Below are 17,271 nucleotides of genomic sequence, written 5' to 3'. Positions count from 1 at the left end.
GCCTCCTCGCTTCCGCCGCGGACCCAAACATCCGGTAGGGGCAAGGGGACTTCCGGTAGGGGCGTACCGGCTTCCGGCTTCCTGCGCGCTTCCGGCTTTGGCGGCGTCCTGAGGTTACTCCGTCCTGACGCCACTGGGCCTTCAGCCTTGCGCTGCTGTCCCGACGCCGGCTGTGGCCCCAAGGCCTCTTTTTATTTTATTTCTTTTACTTAATTATAAATTATCATCATAAATCATAAATTATTGTTATACATTAGTGTCATACATCATAAATCATTGCTATCATACATTATTATTATACATCATAAGTTATTGTTATTGTGAATTATAATGAGTTATACTATTGTTATAAATTGTTATAAGCTTATTATAAATTATAAATTACACATCTTTATTTAAGTTCCACGATTACAAGCATGTTTGCAGTTGGGCTTCAGTCATAAACAGAATACCACCCCCTTCACCAGTGCAACCTTCCCATCACCATGGCCCCCCATCTCCCCCAGACTCCCCTGAGGTGGTGCTGATGATGGAGCCTTCAGGGTCTTACAAGGCAGGCACCATCCTTAACCCCTGTGCTACCTCCCAGCCCCAAGCCTTTCAGAATAGCCTTGATGTCCTTTTTTCATCCTGACTTGATCCTTCATCTCCTAATCGTGCACTGTAAATACTTGTTTCTCTGTACTCACATAATTACATAGAAAAAACGTGCACACATACACGAAATGTTTTTGCACACCTGGTGTTCTAGGGGCCAAACCCAGTGATGCTCGGGTAACTAACTACTCCTGGCTTTGTGCTCAGGGATCATTCAGAGAGGTGCTTGAACCCAGGTCAACTGCTGGCAAGGCAAGTGCTTTAACCCTTGTACTCAGCCTGTAGCCACACTTGTGTTTGTTTGGCAATTACTTCCAAAACGCATGCAAAAGATGCTGGGGAACTCGGTGAGGTCTGGTTGGCTGCTGGTTGTTTTTGTCCGCTGGGTGGACATATCAGGGTTGTCCTGGGCAGAGGGTGAGTTCTGAGTTATACTTGGGAGGTTGTGTTGTGGGATTTCAACCCAACCCAACGGGGAGGAAATGAATAACTCACAGAGCCTTAGAAGCAGTATTTATTGGCCCGGTGACCTGGGTTCAATCCCTGGCATATCACAGGGTCCCCCAAGCCTGCCAGGAGTGATTCCTGAGCTCATCCAGCAATACTTTCTGAGCATCGCTGGGTTTGCCCTCCCCAGAACGCCAGGTGTGTGGATGTGCGGCCCCCACAGAGCACTCAGGTTTCCTGTATCTAAGGACCACTGGGTGTGGCCCCCCTCAACAACAACAACAACAACAAAAAAAAGGAATTCGTGGGAAATAGAAGGGAGGAACTCAGTAGCAACGTGCTGGGATGTTATGGAAACAAAAGAGCAGGTCAGTTCCAGGATAGAGTGTTCCAGAGAGTTTGATAAGGGCCCCCAGCTACAGTGGAATGTCTGAGTCCACACCCCCTGCACCCCAAGATGGAGCCTTAGAATAGGAACTAGGAGTAGGGTAAAGCAGGAACATGAGTATTTTTCCACCAACAATGTTTTCATTGTTTTCACTCACCTTTCATTGTTTTCACTCAGCCTCTGACTTGCTGTTCTTCTCCAGCATTTCTATTTCTTTTCCTTTTCTTTCTTTTATTTTCTGGGCTACACCTGGCAAGCTTAGGGCTCAATCTTGATCTGCATTCACTCATGAATCACTCCTGTTGATGCTCAGGGGACCATATGGGATGCTGGGGATCGAATCTGGGTCGATTGCATGCAAGGCAAATAAATGCTCTACCTCCTGTACCATCATTCTGCTCTCTCTCTGTCTCTCTCTTTTTCTCTGTCTTTTTTATTTTTTGGCTTTAGTGTTTGGGACAAACCTGGCACTGTTCAGGGCTTACTCCTGGCTGTGCCCAGGCACCATATGTAATGCCTGAGGGTACTCAGAGGTGGCCAGAAGTGCCAGTCACCATGTGTGCCTGCCCCTGCAAAGGCTACTCTGGGTTCCAGGTGACCAGTCCCACCTCCAGGGACTGATCACTAGATCAGTTCTCTGGACTTTCCCTCCTGGCGTGCAATCTGACACTCCAAGACTGCAGCCTGCTCACAGACCCTGACACTGGACAAAGGCAGTGCCCAGATGCCTAAATCCCTGGGGAGCAGGTGGAATGTCCTGTGAGCTCAGGCTGGAAGCCTGGAGGTGAACTGGCAGCTGCGCTGCTACCCGCCCGGCAGGAAGGCCCTCCCCTCTGTCCTCCACCAACCCTTTCATCTCACCTACCTCCAGAGACCTCAGGCTGCAGGCTGAGGGCTGACCACACACAGGAGGCTACACGTGTTACCTCAGCACTGCCTGGGGTGTCCCCAAAACAAAGCTGAATCCAACCACCCAAGCAGCTGAGGGCAAAAAATCCTGTGAGCCACCTAATGCTTGCCCCAGGCTAAGCCTTTCTGGACTTATCTGCACCTCACTTAGTTCCAGGCTGAGGTTTCCACTGACCCAGCATTTGACTGATCTTTCATTCCTCAAGGTCGCCCACGTTCCCTCCACCCCGAGCTCTCTCTTGCCCAGGGTAATACTTCACACCTCTCCTGTGCCCATTGTCCTGTGCCCTGGGTCATCAACCTCATCTCTGTACACTAGAAGATCAGAGCCCATACATGGCACAGGGAGTCCTGGGCCCTAGGATCCAGACTGGTCTTCTATAGGGTTAGGTATCTAGTGCTGTGACAATCACTTTAAAACTGGGGTGATGGCTCTGGGATGAAGATTTAGAGGGGTCCGATTCCCCTAAATGCTGTGGCCCAGGGGAATCTGCAGCTCGTGACTGATGGCAATCACAGGCTGCGGAGATGGAGGAGGTAGGGAAGGGAAAAGGAGCTACGAGCAGCTGGAGTAGAAGACGGGGTCTCACGGTGAATGTCCCTGGGTCCCTGATGCCCACGCCCAGTGCTTGGCCGATGGTGTCCCTCCCCTTGGCCTGACTCCTTGCCCTTCCCAACAGGGCTGTGGCTCTGATGTAGTGCCTCTGTCGAGGGGGTAACTGGGCACCAAGTGACAAAGCCACTTCTGTTTTATTTATTTATTTATTTTGGCCATACCTGGTGTTGTTCAGGGCTACTCTCACGAATCACTCCTGGCAGGCTCCAGGGACCCTATGGATCAAACCTGGATTGGCCACGTGTCAGACAAACACCCTCCCCACTGTGTTACTGCTCTCACTCCATGAAGCCACATTTTGCTGAGTTCGTCCACGGATTTCATCTCAGCTTCCAAGTGCGCTCCGAGGAGCTGTGCTTCTTTTATGCCCTGCTGGCCCCCTCCAACCTTCTGGTTCCCAGCACCTCTCTTGCATCCTTGCACATCCCCTCCCAGCCTTTCCGATACTTTCGTGCCCAGGTTCGTACCAGGACCTGGTCAACCTCTTCCCTGTGGGAGCTGCATGATCAGGAAGTGGCTTAGGAGGGCCCCAGTCTGGAGCAGCTGTGGGTGTCCCCATGGGTCAGAGATCAGAGTTTACAGAAATACCGGAAGTGCTGGGTCTATGCACCAGAAGTCGGAATGCAACTGGCATCTATTGACGTCACAATGGCCAGCAGTCCCATGGTTGGGCATGTCCCTACTCAGTAGCTATGAGGGAGGACTTGTGGCAGGAGATCCAGCGGCTGATCCAGGAGAATGAGGAGCTTAGGCACCTGGTGCAGCTCATCTGGGAGAACCAGGAGCTGAAGTTGGTGCTCAGGAACCAGGCCATGAGCTTCAGCTTCTTCCATCATCTGGTTCAGGCTCAGGGGGCCACCAGTTCCTGGCTGCCCCAATGCAGAGCCATCAAGTTCAAGGATGCAGAAAGAGGTGAGTGGAGCTGAGGCCTCCCTCCTGTGGGAGCTGCCACATAGCCGACCTCCAGTGGCAAGCCCAATGCCTGAGCATGGAGCTGACAGGGCCAGGTGGGTCCCGCCAGGAGAGGGGCAGAAGGGATGATAGAGGAGAGCTGGGCCACTTCTGTGTGTGTGTGTGTGTGTGTGTGTGTGTGTGTGTGTGTGTGAAAGGGGGGATAGGGTGTGTGTGCTCCATATAGGGTCCCCTTGGATGTACATATCTGGAGGCTTGGCATTGCTCAGAAGCTATTTCTGTCTGTGCTCTGGTTAATTCTGGAAGATCTGGGGATAGAACCTGGGCTGGCCATATGCAAAGCTTGGTCCAGCTCTGGTCCAGTTTGATCTTTGGCATCCTATAGGGCAGTGTTTTTTTACCTTTTTGTGCAAAAGCACTTTTTTTTTTCTTTGGTTTTTGGCCCACACCTGGCAGCGCTCAGGGGTTACTCCTGGCTCTATGCTCAGAAATCGCTCCTGGCAGGCTTGGAGGACCATATGGGATGCCGGGATTCAAACCACAGTCCTTCTGCATGCAAGGTAAGTGCCCTACCTCCATGCTATCTCTCCAGCCCAAAGGCACTTTTTTCATAAAAAAAATCACGAGGCACACCACCACTAGAAAACGTTAAAAAAAATGTTAACTCTGTGCCTATATTGATTATATATAAAGTAATTCTCTTGAATAGGAATCAAATAAACACAAAGAAATCATTTTATAATTATTATGAAATAATAAAGCATTTTATAATTGTTCATATTTCTGTTTACTTAGTGCGAAACCTGGACCTGTCTGGCTGAACACAAAGCTGGTATTCTGGCAGGAATCGAAGAAAGACACACACGTAGCTCTTCGCCAACAGCTTTCAGTCTCTCTGTCTTTAGTTTTTATAGCAATCGGGTTTAGCCACATGTTACAGATGAAATTGGAATTTTCCCCACGGCACACCAGACAATATCTCACGGCACACTAGTGTGCTGTGGCACAGTGGATGAAAAACGCTGCCTTTGGGGCCTGAGAGATGCCATGGAGGTGGGGCGTTTGCCTTGCATGTAGAAGGACGGTGGTTCGAATTCCATATGGCATCCCATAGGGTTCCTCGAGCCTGACAGGAGCGATTTCTGAGCGTAGAGCCAGGAGGAACCCCTGAGAGCTGCCGGGTGTGACTGAAAAACCAAAAAAAAATGAAAGAAAGGAAGGAAGGAGGAAGGAAGAAAGAAAGCAAGGAAGGAAGAAGGAAGGAAGGAAGAAGAAAGGAAGGAAGGAAGAAGAAAGGAAGGAAGGAAGGAAGGAAGCAAGGAAGGAAGGAAGGCAGGAAGAAGGAAGGAAGGAAGGAAGAAAAAAGGAAGGAAGGAAGGAAGGAAGGAAGAAGAAAGGAAGGAAGGAAGAAGAAAGGAAGGAAGGAAGGAAGGAAGCAAGGAAGGAAGGAAGGCAGGAAGAAGGAAGGAAGGAAGGAAGAAAAAAGGAAGGAAGGAAGGAAGGAAGGAAGGAAGGAAGGAAGGAAGGAAGGAAGGAAGGAAGGAAGGAAGGAAGGAAGGAAGAAAAAAGCAAAGCAAAGCAAAGAAAAGAAAAATGTGCCCCGAGCCTGCCAGGAGTAGTTTCTGAGCAGTCACCGCTAAGTGCTGCCACTTAGTGTGGCCCCAAAACTAAAGTCAATCAACAAGGGCCAGCGCCCGGGTCACTCCATTAGGCCATCAGGAGCCCGACTGGGAATCCAGCCCTGGCCCCCAGAAGGGCTGTCAGTCTCCGGAGAAGTGGGTGGGGATCTCCGCCCCAAATCTGACCGATCTTCCCGGGCTCACTCGAGCTCTCCTCGGCACCATCACGCCAGCGAGCGCCCCTGGGCCTCTGGGGCTGGGGCCGGGGCCGGGCCCAGGACACCGGCTAGGCCGGGGCGGGTGGTGGGCGGCCCGGTTCCGCCGCCCGAAGCTCCTCCCCGCGGCCTGGAACGCGCAGCAGCGCCAGGAGCCCGCACGGCCGTGGAGCAGAGCGCAGAGCCGGCAGTGGACAGTGGGCAGTGGGCAGCGGGCCCGGCTGCCCCTTCCCCTCCCGGAGCCCGCGGGGTGTCCGTCCAGCCGGCCGGCCTGTCACCATGGCCGGGCCCCCCGGCCGCGTCCACTTCGCCATCGACCGCGGCGGCACCTTCACCGACGTCTTCGCGCAGTGTCCAGGGGGGCGCGTGCGGGTGCTGAAGCTGCTGTCCGAGGACCCCGCCAACTACGCCGACGCGCCCACCGAGGGCATCCGCCGCGTCCTGGAGCAGGTGGGCGGCCGTTGGTTGGCGGCGGGCGGGCGGCGCGAGGGAGCCCCGCGCGCCCCGGCCTGACCCCGGTGTCCTCCCCAGGAGGGCGGCGTGCCGCTGCCCCGGGACCGGCCCCTGGACACCGGCCGCATCGGCAGCATCCGCATGGGCACCACCGTGGCCACCAACGCGCTGCTGGAGCGCACAGGGGCGCGCGTGGCCCTGCTGGTGACGCGCGGCTTCAGGGACCTGCTGCACCTGGGCACCCAGGCCCGGCCGGACCTCTTCGACCTGGTGGGTCCTGGGGTGCCCTCTCCCCGCCCTCTCCCTGCCCACCCCAGGAACCCCCACAGAGCTCATCTCTGCCCTGCTCCCAGGGACCCTCACACCACTCACCTCTTCTCTGCACCCCTTCCCAGCACCCAGGAACCCCCACACCTCTCCTCTCTTCCCTGCACCCAGGAATCTACAACCCTTGCACCCCTTCCCAGCACCCAGGAACCCCCACACCACTCACCTCTTCCCTGCACCCAGAAACCTACAGCCCTCACACTCCTCCTCTGCACCCAGGAACCCCCACACCACCCACCTGTTCCCTAAACCCCTTCCCTGAACCCAGGAATCCACAAACCACTCACAAACCCCCAAACCACTCACTTCTTTCCTACACCCCTTCCCTGAATCCAGAAACCCACAGCCCTCACACGCCTTCCCTGCACCCAGGAACCCCCACACCTCTCAGCTCTTTCCTGCATTCCTTCCCTGAATTCAGGAACCTACAGTCCTCACACCCCTTCCCTGCACCTAGGAACCCCATACCTCTCACTTCTTGTTTTGTTTTGTTTTTTGGGCCACACCCGGCGTTGCTCAGGGGTTACTCCTGGCTGTCTGCTCAGAAATAGCTCCTGGCAGGCACAGGGGACCCTATGGGACACCGGGATTCAAACCAACCACCTTTGGTCCTGGATCGGCTGCTTGCAAGGCAAACGCCACTGTGCTATCTCTCCGGGCCCACCACTCACTTCTTTCCTACACCCCTTCCCCGAATCCAGGAACCCATGGCCCTCACACCCTTTCCTTGCACCCAGGAACCCCTACACTGCTCATCTCTTTCTTACATCCTTTCCCAGAACCCAGGAACCTACAGCCCTCACACCCCTTCCCTGTGCCTGCACAGCTCCCCACCCCTCCTTGCAACAAGGGACTGCACCTTTTCTCCCATTTAGGGTCCTGAACGCCACTCCCCTGCAGAGGCAGAGTCCCTACCCCCCCTTGCCTCAGGGTCACCCGGGACTGGGCTGGCAGGGTTTCAGGAGCTGCCCTGGGAACTCGGCCTTCTCCTGGGCTGGGGCTGGGGCCCCTGGCTGCGTGCCCCAGGCAGCAGCTGGGACCCCAGCCAGCACCGCCCTCTCACCCAGCACCTCTCCTGCCCAGGCCGTGCCCATGCCCCATGTGCTGTATGAGGAGGTGCTGGAGGTGGACGAGCGCGTGGTGCTGCACCGAGGCGAGCCAGGCGCCGGGTCTCCGGTCAAAGGTCCGAGCGGGCACGGGGAGAGGGATGTCAGGGCAGTGGACGATGGACAGTGCACAGCCCTGACCCCGTGCCTGCTCTCTCTCGGCAGGCTGCACTGGGGACCTGCTGGAGGTGCAGAAGCCTGTGGACCTGGAGCGCCTGCGGGGGCAGCTGGAGGGGCTCCTGGCGCGGGGCATTTGCAGCCTGGCTGTGGTGCTTATGCACTCTTATGCGTGAGTGTGTGTGGGGCAGGACTGGGCTGGGCTGGGCTCTTGCGGTCTTACATGTGAGCATGAGGGGCAGAACAGAGGTTGGTGCTGGCTCCTGCATTCTGACCCATGAGCACTTGAGACTTTAGGCCCATGCCTGGCTCCTGTGTGTGGGTGGCAGGGTGGGAGCTGAGCGCTGGTGCAGTGTCCCTGGCTGGCCTTCACAGGTGGGCGCAGCATGAGCAGCAGGTGGGCGCACTGGCCCGAGAGCTGGGCTTCCGACACGTGTCGCTGTCGTCTGAGGTCATGCCCATGGTACGAATTGTCCCTCGGGGCCACACAGCCTGCGCTGACGCCTACCTCACACCAGCCATCCAGCACTACATGCAGGGTTTCTGCCGGGGCTTCCAGGACCAGCTCAAGGTGAGAAGCACCTGTCCCTAGACCGCGCTTCGTCTTCCAGCGCCCCCCAGCCCGGGCCTCTAGCTGCTCCACACTCCACACTGCCCAGCCCTGCCCTCGAGTCGCCACTTCACTCTCCCTGTTCCCCAGAACGTGCAGGTGCTGTTCATGCGCTCGGATGGCGGCCTGGCACCCATGGATGCCTTCAGCGGCTCCCGGGCCGTGCTCTCTGGTCCCGCTGGAGGCGTGGTGGGCTACTCGGCCACCACGTACCAGGCAGAGGGTGCGAAGCCTGTCATCGGCTTTGACATGGGAGGTAAGGGGCTCAAGGGGAGGGCAGGCTGGGGGCTGGGCATCCATCCTGAGACCAGGGGTGCCGCTCACAAGCCCTCTCCCAGGCACATCCACCGACGTAAGCCGCTATGCTGGTGAGTTTGAACACGTCTTTGAGGCCAGCACAGCTGGGGTCACGCTTCAGGCCCCCCAGCTCGACATTAACACGGTGGCTGCTGGGGGGGGCTCCCGCCTCTTCTTCAGGTCAGCAAAATCCCCTCCCCTATTCTTCCTGGACAGACACCCCCCCTCACCCCTTCTCTCCAGACATCTCCTCATTCTTTTCTCTTCTCCCAAGGTCAGGCCTTTTTGTGGTGGGGCCTGAGTCCGCTGGTGCACACCCTGGCCCTGCCTGCTACCGCAAAGGTAAGAGCTGCCTTCCCCCAGTGCCCTGCCCTCTTGCCCTGGCGCTGACTCTGACCTGGCTCTTCCTAGGTGGTCCTGCCACTGTGACGGATGCCAACCTGGTCCTGGGCCGTCTGCTGCCCTCCTCCTTTCCCTGCATTTTCGGGCCTGGAGAGGACCAGCCACTGTCCCCCGAGGCATCCAGAAAGGCCTTAGAGGCTGTGGCCGCTGAGGTCAACAACTTTCTGACCCAGGGGCCTAGTCTGGCCACTCCGCTGAGCCTGGAGGAGGTGGCCATGGGCTTTGTGCGAGTAGCCAACGAAGCCATGTGCCGGCCCATTCGGGCCCTCACGCAGGTGTGTCCACCACCTGGACCCTCATGGAGGTGCACCAGCTGTCTGCTCCCCACCTGGGCTCCCACCGGGGGGACGGGCCTTTGCTGAATGTCTCTGGCTTTACAGGCCCGGGGTCATGACCCCTCAGCCCACGTGCTGGCCTGCTTTGGGGGAGCCGGCGGGCAGCACGCCTGCGCCATCGCCCGTGCCCTGGGTATGGACACTGTGCACATTCACAGGTGAGTACCCAGGTTGCTGAATGCATGGAGGGACTGGGCCAGAGTTTGGCTGCAGAGTGGACCCTCACCTTCACCTGTCCTGCAGGCACAGTGGGCTGCTTTCTGCCCTGGGACTGGCCCTGGCCGACGTGGTGCACGAGGCCCAGGAGCCCTGTGCCCTGGCCTATGTGCCTGAGACCTTTGCACAGCTGGACCAGAGGCTCAGCCGGCTGGAGCAGGAATGTGTGGATGTTCTGCAGACTCAGGGCTTCTCCAGGTGCGGACTCCAAGGCAGACTGGCCAGGAGACAACCCAGCGGGAACCTCCTAGCTGGTCCTAGGCCCTTGGGCTGCCAGGGTCAAGGGGTGTCTCTAGCCCTGTGGGTTCTGCCTACAGGTCCCAGATCAGCACAGAATGTTTCCTGCACCTGCGTTACCAGGGCACAGACTGTGCGCTCATGGTCTCGGCACGCCATCATCCAGCCACCGAGTCCTCTCCGCGCTCTGGCAACTTCGGGGTGGCCTTTGTGGAGAGGTAGATGAGCAGGGCTGCAGGGCCCACACGCTGGCAGACCCCCCCAACTCCCAGCTTCCCTTCCCACCGTGATGGCTGATGGCTGTGCAGGTACAAGAGGGAATTTGGCTTCGTCATTCCCGAGCGGCCTGTGGTGGTGGACGATGTGCGGGTAAGGGGTACCGGCCACAGCGGCCTCCGCCTTCAAGACACCCCCAAAGTACAGACTGGACCGCCCCGAGTTGACAAGGTAGGTGGCCTCGCTGCGGTCTGGCTGGTGGTGCCCGTGGGACCCAGGGACAGGGCGAGCCCAGGGAGGTGCTGACCCCCTGCCCTCCACAGATCACCCAGTGCTACTTTGAGGGCGGGTACCAGGAGACCCCTGTGTACCTGTTGGGAGAACTGGGCTTTGGGCACAAGCTGCAGGGTCCCTGCCTGATCATCGACAGTAACAGGTGGGCCCCGGCCTGGCAGGGTGGGGGGCTCCCTGGCTCAAGGCTGCTGGAAGGAGGGTTTGGGGTCTGGCTCTGTCTGGTGCTTCCAGCAACTCCCCACCCCTCCCCAGCACCATCTTGGTGGAACCGAGCTGCCAGGCGGAGGTGACAGAGACGGGGGACATCCGTATTTCCGTGGGGGCTGAGGCCTCCTGCGCAGTGGGTGCCCAGCTGGACCCCATCCACCTGTCGATCTTCTCTCATCGGTTCATGAGCATCGCTGGTTAGTGGCCCTCGGCCTGCCCACAGCACAAGGGCGAGGGCTGGTGCTGCATTTGGCCCTGGATTGAGTTCAGCTGGCCATACTCACGCGCAAGGTCAGGCTAGGCAGGGCCTTGTGGGCAGGGGAGGAAAGGGGTCCCTTCGCCAAAGTCTGGCTGCAGCCCCCTGACTGTGACGGACTGGATTTTGGCGGGTCAGGCCAGCGGCCACCTCCTGTCCCTCTATACCCCCAGAGCAGATGGGCCGAATCCTGCAGCGAACGGCTATCTCCACCAACATTAAGGAGCGCCTGGACTTCTCCTGTGCCCTCTTTGGGCCGGACGGGGGCCTGGTCTCCAATGCCCCTCATATACCCGTGCACCTGGGTGCCATGCAAGAGACGGTGCAGTTCCAGGTCCGGGGCCCCTGCCCTGCCACGGTGACCCCCTTAGTCTTCTCACAGCTCCAGCATCCCTGGGTCCTTCCCCTCCCCTGGGGGACACCCCTCAGCCCTCCCATGGCTCCAGTTTCCTGTGTCCCTGCACTGTCCTGGAACCCCACCTAGCCGCTCACACTCACAGTTGCAACGTTCCTGGGTCCTTCCCCTGTCCTTCCCCTTCTCCTGCCCTTCACAGGCTCCTAGTTTGTGAGCCCAGCCCTTACATCTCTACTCCCCTCGCTCTGTTTCAGATCCAGCACCTGGGTGCTGACCTCCACCCCGGAGATGTGCTGCTGAGCAACCACCCCAGTGCCGGGGGCAGCCACCTGCCCGACCTGACAGTGATCACGCCGGTGAGCACAGGCACGGACTGCGGAGCCCGGACTAGGTCCCATGGCCCCTCTGACACTTGCTTTCCCCGCTTTTCCACCAGGTGTTTTGGCCAGGCCAGAGCAGGCCTGTGTTCTATGTGGCCAGTCGTGGGCACCACGCGGATATCGGGGGCATCACACCTGGCTCCATGCCCCCGCACTCCACCTCTCTGCAGCAGGAGGGCGCTGTCTTCCTGTCCTTCAAGCTAGTGCAGGGTGGTGTCTTCCAGGAGGATGGTGAGTGCGTTGGCTGGGGTGGCTGGCACAGTGACAGGCCAGTGAAGAGGGGGTACAAGAGGGAGGAGGGATCATCTCTCAGGGTGGGCAGGATACTTCTGGTAACAGTTAAAGTTTGGAGGTTCAGCGGTCGGAGAGATAGCACAGTGGTAGAGCATTTGCTTCGCATGTGGCCAACCCAGGAGACAGTGTTGGTTCGATTTCCAGCATCCCATATGGTCCTCTGAGCCTGCCAGGGGCCTATTTCTGAGCACAGAGCCAGGAGTAAGCCCTAGTGCTGCCTGGTGAGACCCAAAAAAACAAAAACAGCTTGGAGATTCCCAGAGAACTTGTTTCTTTTTTCTTTTTAATTTTTGGCCACACCTACTGGTGCTCAGGTTTCAGGAATCACTCCTGGTAGTACTGGGGGACCCTATGGGATATCAGATATTGGGATTGAATTCGGGTTGGTTGAATGAAAGGCAGACTTCCTCCCTGCTGTGCCTTTATTCCAACAGTCCCCGCCTGCCCACAGGGTGGGAAGGCCTGGAGCAGGGCACCGGGGCACAGGGATCCTGACCACCCAAGCTGGGCTGTGCATGCCAGCTGAAGGCCAGAGGGCTGTTGAGGGGGAGGCTGTCACTGAGCCTCCAGGAAGGGAGCAGGAGTCTAGGAGAGTACGGGGCAGGACAAAGGCAGGGTGGGGAAGCTGTGAACTCGTGAGGCTTCTGCAGGACTGCAGTGTGAGAAGATCCTGCAGCCTGATGTGGGGCCAAGGGTGGAGGGCAGGAGGAGGGAAGTGAAGTCAGGGTGGGTTTGGTAAGGGCTGCCTCTTTCCCTGCTCCTGCCCAGGGCTCTGTCCTCACCAGGGTGCTCTGGGGTGCTGGGTGGGGCATGAGGGGATGTGTGGATCCCCAAGAGGATGCTCAGAGGAATGACCATCCCTGCAGCCGTGACCGAGGCCCTGCGGGCACCAGGCAAGATCCCCGGCTGCAGTGGGACCCGGAACCTGCACGACAACCTGTCAGACCTGCGCGCGCAGGTGGCAGCCAACCAGAAGGGCATCCAGCTGGTGGGAGAGCTCATCGGGCAGTACGGCCTGGACGTGGTGCAGGCTTACATGGGCCACATTCAGGTGGGCCCCGGGTGGGGTGGGCCAGGCTGGGAGGAACAGGAAGGTCAAACATGGCCTCCCAGGGCAAAGTGGTCTTCCTGGGAAGGAAGGGGCCAGTCAGTTGGGGAAACGAAAGGTTTGCCCCATGAGATAGGGCAGGAACAGGGAAATATGAAGGAAAGGGTATGGCCTCTCAGGTGAAGCAGGAGGCAAGATCGGGGAGGAGAACAGGGGCATGGTTCCATGATAGAATGGACATGGTCCCATAGGGGCAGGACAGGAGAGAAGGGGCCTCCACAGAGGCTGGGTAGGGAGGATGTGCCCAGCACCTGCCGGACGGACTCCCCTTACAGGCCAACGCGGAGCTGGCTGTCCGGGACATGCTGCGGGCATTTGGCGCTGCTCGGCAGGCCCAGGGCCTGCCCCTGGAAGTGTCTGCCGAGGACCACCTGGACGACGGCTCTCCAATCCGGCTCTGCGTGCAGATAGACCTGAGCCAGGTGCAGCTGCTGGCCGAGCTGGGCAGGGTCTGGGGCTGACTACCGCTCCCAGAGGTGCTGACCACGCTCCCCTCCTCCCGGTGAGCAGGGCAGCGCCGTGTTTGATTTCAGCGGCACCGGGCCCGAGGTGTTTGGCAACCTGAACGCCCCACGGGCCATCACGCTGTCCGCCCTCATCTACTGCCTCCGCTGCCTGGTGGGCCGAGACATTCCACTGAATCAGGTGCGTGATAGGGGGCGGCATGCGGGGAGGACCACAGCAGCGCCCCCGAGACCTCAAGGTGGACCTGTCTCGGGCCACCCCTGGTGGTCAGCCTGACAGTGCCCAGTGCTGCCCCTGAATTGAGCTAGGCTTGGTCCCACAGGGCTGCCTGGCGCCGGTGCACGTTGTCATTCCCAGAGGCTCCATCCTGGACCCATCCCCTGAGGCCGCCGTGGTGGGTGGCAATGTGCTGACGTCCCAGCGAGTGGTGGACGTCATCCTGGGCGCTTTTGGAGCCTGCGCTGCTTCCCAGGTACGGTGGGCAGGTGGGTACCCGCAGGGTAGGTGGGAGGTCGCACGGGCAGGGCCGCCCAGCATAGCACCCTCTCTCCACCTAGGGCTGCATGAACAACATAACCCTGGGTAATGCCCACATGGGCTACTATGAGACGGTGGCAGGCGGCACAGGCGCAGGTCCCAGCTGGCACGGACGTAGCGGTGTGCACAGTCACATGACAAACACACGCATCACCGACCCTGAAATCCTGGAGAGTCGGTCAGCGGGGGAGCTGCTGGTGGTGCGGGGAGGGGGGCGTGCGTGCGGACGCTGCAGGGCCATGCTGAGACCAGACCCACACAGGTACCCAGTCATCCTTCACCGCTTTGAGCTGAGACCAGGGTCCGGTGGCCGCGGGCGTTTCCGGGGTGGCGATGGCGTGGTTCGGGAGCTTGTCTTCCGAGAGGAGGCCCTGCTGTCCGTGCTGACGGAGCGCCGTGCCTTCCAGCCCTATGGCCTGCACGGTGAGGCCCCTGTGCTGCTCTCCCTGCTTCCCCTCTCCTCTTTCTCCGCTTTTTGCCACCCCATCTCCCACTTTTCCTGCAGGGGGTGAGCCGGGTGCCCGTGGCCTCAACCTCCTTATCCGCAAAGACGGCCGCACAGTGAATCTGGGAGGGAAGACCTCGGTGCCTGTGTACCCCGGGGTAAGACTGGGAACCCCACTTAGAAGTCTCGGCTTCTCAGACTGTGCACACACCACTGTTGTTGTTTGGGGCACACCCGAATGCTCGAGTTACTTCTGGCTCTGGGCTAAGAAATTACTGTGGGAGGGGCCGGAGAGATAGCATGGAGGTAAGGCGTTAGCCTCCCATGCAGAAGGATGGCGGTTTGAATCCCGGCATCCCATATGGTCATAGAGCCATACTCCCTGAGCGCTACTGGGTGTGACCCAAAAGCCAAAAACAAACAAACCAACCAAAAAGCAAACAAAAAACAAACCCCGAAAAACAAAAACCAAGAAATTTCTGTGGGTATTCAGGGGACCGTACGGTAGTCTGGGGATGGAACCTGGGTCGGCTGTGTTCAAGGCACACACCCTCTCTGCTGTTGTTGCTCAGCCCCTGGGCAGGAACTTTAAAGTGGCTTCAGGTTGGGGAGTGTAGCACACTGGCTGCCTTTTCCTGAAGATATCCTCTGCCCTCTGCCCTGCAGGACATGTTCTGCCTCCACACCCCAGGCGGGGGAGGCTATGGAGACCCCAACGAGCCCGCACCAGTGCCACTGGGCTCAGTCTCACAGCCCTCAACCTTCACGGAGCGTGGCAGCGTCTACGATTACCGAAGGGCCCAGGAAGCTGTGTGAGACCTTCCAGTAAAGTTCCCTGTGACTGCACCCTCAGTGCTCTGTCTGTGTCTCTGGCGGGCATGAACCAGGGGGAAGTACAATGCCCAAGTCCTGTGGAACTGCACTTCTTTCACTTCCTGAGGTCTTTGCTTCAGCACCCAATGCCTTTCTCCTGCACTTGACCACGTACTGGCTCTGTAGTTCCTGGGCGCTTGCCCCTGAGGTAATGAAGTCCAGCTGCTGGCCCTGTGTTTCCCACCTGCTAGGTCACTGTTGAGCCTTTTTTTTTTATTGTTTTGTTTTTTTTTTTTTTGAGCCACATTCAGTGGCACACGGTTTACACCTGACTCTGTGCTCAGGAGTCACTCCTGGCAGACTTTGGGGACCAGGTGGGATGCTGGGGATGGAACCTGGATTGGTCGTGTGCAAGGCAAATGCCCTCTGCATAGTGCTATGGCTCTGGTCCTGCTGTTGCACCCTTGTTCTGCTTCTAGGGCCTTGGGGGACAGTGATGTCATCTAGGCTTGGCACAACCCTCCATCCCTGCACTTTGGGTTATAGTGTGCTTCTGCTGCCTGTTTGCATGGATCAGAGGCTCACCTCCTTGGGAAACGTTTTCAGACTTCAGGTCTGGACAGACTCAGGTCCAAGTCCTGGGACATGGAGGGGCCACAGGCTCCCCGCTCTAATGGCTCGACCTTGAACTGTTTGCTTGGCTCTTTGCATTGCAGGAGCCTGTGCTCTGCATCAGGGCAGAGGGGTGACTATTCCATGCATAGTGCTCTCTCCAACCTGGCCAACTGCTCCCAGACCCACACTGTCAGAGTCCTGCAGGGGAAGGACCGGCCTGCCCACTGGCTCACCACTCATCTAGTGTGTGCCATGCAGTGCCACGAATCCACCCTAGGTGAGCCCTGAGCCCCATCTCTGTGCCGAATGTAGGTCCTGAGTGGCCATGCTCTGGGGAAGCAGAGGCTGGCAGCTTTAGGTGTGATCATGGTCCAAGGCTAGAGGTGCCATATTGTAAAGCACTGGGCCCAGTTTGATGCCAGAGGGTGTAGCAGAGTTGTGAAATCCAGTCTGGCTGCTCAGTGGAGATTTGCATCTTCCTCATGTCCTCACATGCTCAGGCTGCAGTCAGTGGCTCTGTAGCATGAGGGATTAAAGCCCAGCAGCGGCCTGGAGCCCCGTGTGCTACAGTCTCTGCCCATAGGGGTGTAGGCAGATGTTGGCACTAAATTAGTGCCAGGTCAACTTGGGGTTGCCAGGGTGTCATGGAGGGTCCAGTGGGCCTGAGGGAATTGGTAACAGAAGGGGCAGCGGGCAGCCACGCATCCACCAGCTGGTGCCAGAAGCCCCGAGTCTGTTCCAGGAGGCTGAAAAACTCTGTGGGACCAGTCAGTTTAAACGCATGGCAGGTGGGCTCAGTAGCCGTTGCTATTCTGCTGTGGTCTGCTCAAGCTGAAGGGAGTTACGAAGTCAAGACCATATGGCGCAGCTGTTCCAGGAGCCGAGAGCTGGGGCCCAGGGAGTATCTCCACTTACAGTGCTAACATGGGCTACAGTGGGCGAGTGTGAAAGAGACTTGGGCTGCAGCACAGCCAGCCTGCCAATCCTGAGTCCCTCCCATATTGGCCCTTCACCTCCAAAATCTGGCTCCTCGCAGTCTCCCATACTGGCCCCCTTTATTCTTCATACCATCCCCCTTCACTCCCCGTACTGGCCCCTCACTCCCCATGCTATCCTCCTGTCACCTCTGGGTGCCTCTCCATCCTGCCCTGTATGTCTCCCCAACAGCCAGCCCCAGGGGCTGGAGCAATAGCACAGCGGTAGGGCGTTTTCCCTGCATGTGGCTAACCCAGGATGGAGCCGGGTTTGATCCCCGGCATCCCATATGGTCCCCCAAGCCTGCCAGCAGCGATTTCTGAGTGCCGTCAGGTGTGGCCCCCAGACAAAAACAAAACAAAACAAAAACACAAAGCCAGGGCCAGCCCTCTTAGGGCACAGCACCATGTCCGATCCCCTTGTGCCCTCAGTGGAGTACAGACCAGCCCTCTGCCTCGGCACCTGGACAGTCTGGGCCGCAAGTGCCGCAGCTTTAATGGTGTCCTCG

At 58.3% G+C, this 17,271-nt stretch overlaps 1 protein-coding gene across 1 annotated transcript; it reads left to right on the top strand.

The window, feature by feature from the left end:
* Positions 1–5,982: 5,982 nt before the first annotated feature.
* OPLAH (5-oxoprolinase, ATP-hydrolysing) lies at positions 5,983–15,204 on the top strand. Its single transcript, XM_049765554.1, has 26 exons — positions 5,983–6,153; positions 6,235–6,426; positions 7,567–7,666; positions 7,755–7,878; positions 8,082–8,277; positions 8,407–8,572; positions 8,655–8,793; positions 8,888–8,955; positions 9,025–9,290; positions 9,396–9,508; positions 9,594–9,764; positions 9,884–10,021; positions 10,112–10,250; positions 10,343–10,455; positions 10,566–10,717; positions 10,950–11,110; positions 11,386–11,487; positions 11,568–11,742; positions 12,672–12,856; positions 13,189–13,335; positions 13,424–13,558; positions 13,701–13,850; positions 13,936–14,093; positions 14,178–14,338; positions 14,421–14,518; positions 15,027–15,204. Exons 1-26 carry the CDS (start codon positions 5,983–5,985, stop codon positions 15,174–15,176), a joined length of 3,870 nt encoding a protein of 1,289 aa, XP_049621511.1. The 3' UTR covers positions 15,177–15,204.
* The last annotated feature ends 2,067 nt before the right edge of the window (positions 15,205–17,271 follow it).

This window comes from Suncus etruscus, chromosome 19 (assembly GCF_024139225.1).
Source record: "Suncus etruscus isolate mSunEtr1 chromosome 19, mSunEtr1.pri.cur, whole genome shotgun sequence".
NCBI lineage: Eukaryota > Metazoa > Chordata > Mammalia > Eulipotyphla > Soricidae > Suncus > Suncus etruscus.
Note: the sequence above shows the minus strand (reverse complement) of the source record. Positions and strands in the feature narration are given on the sequence as shown.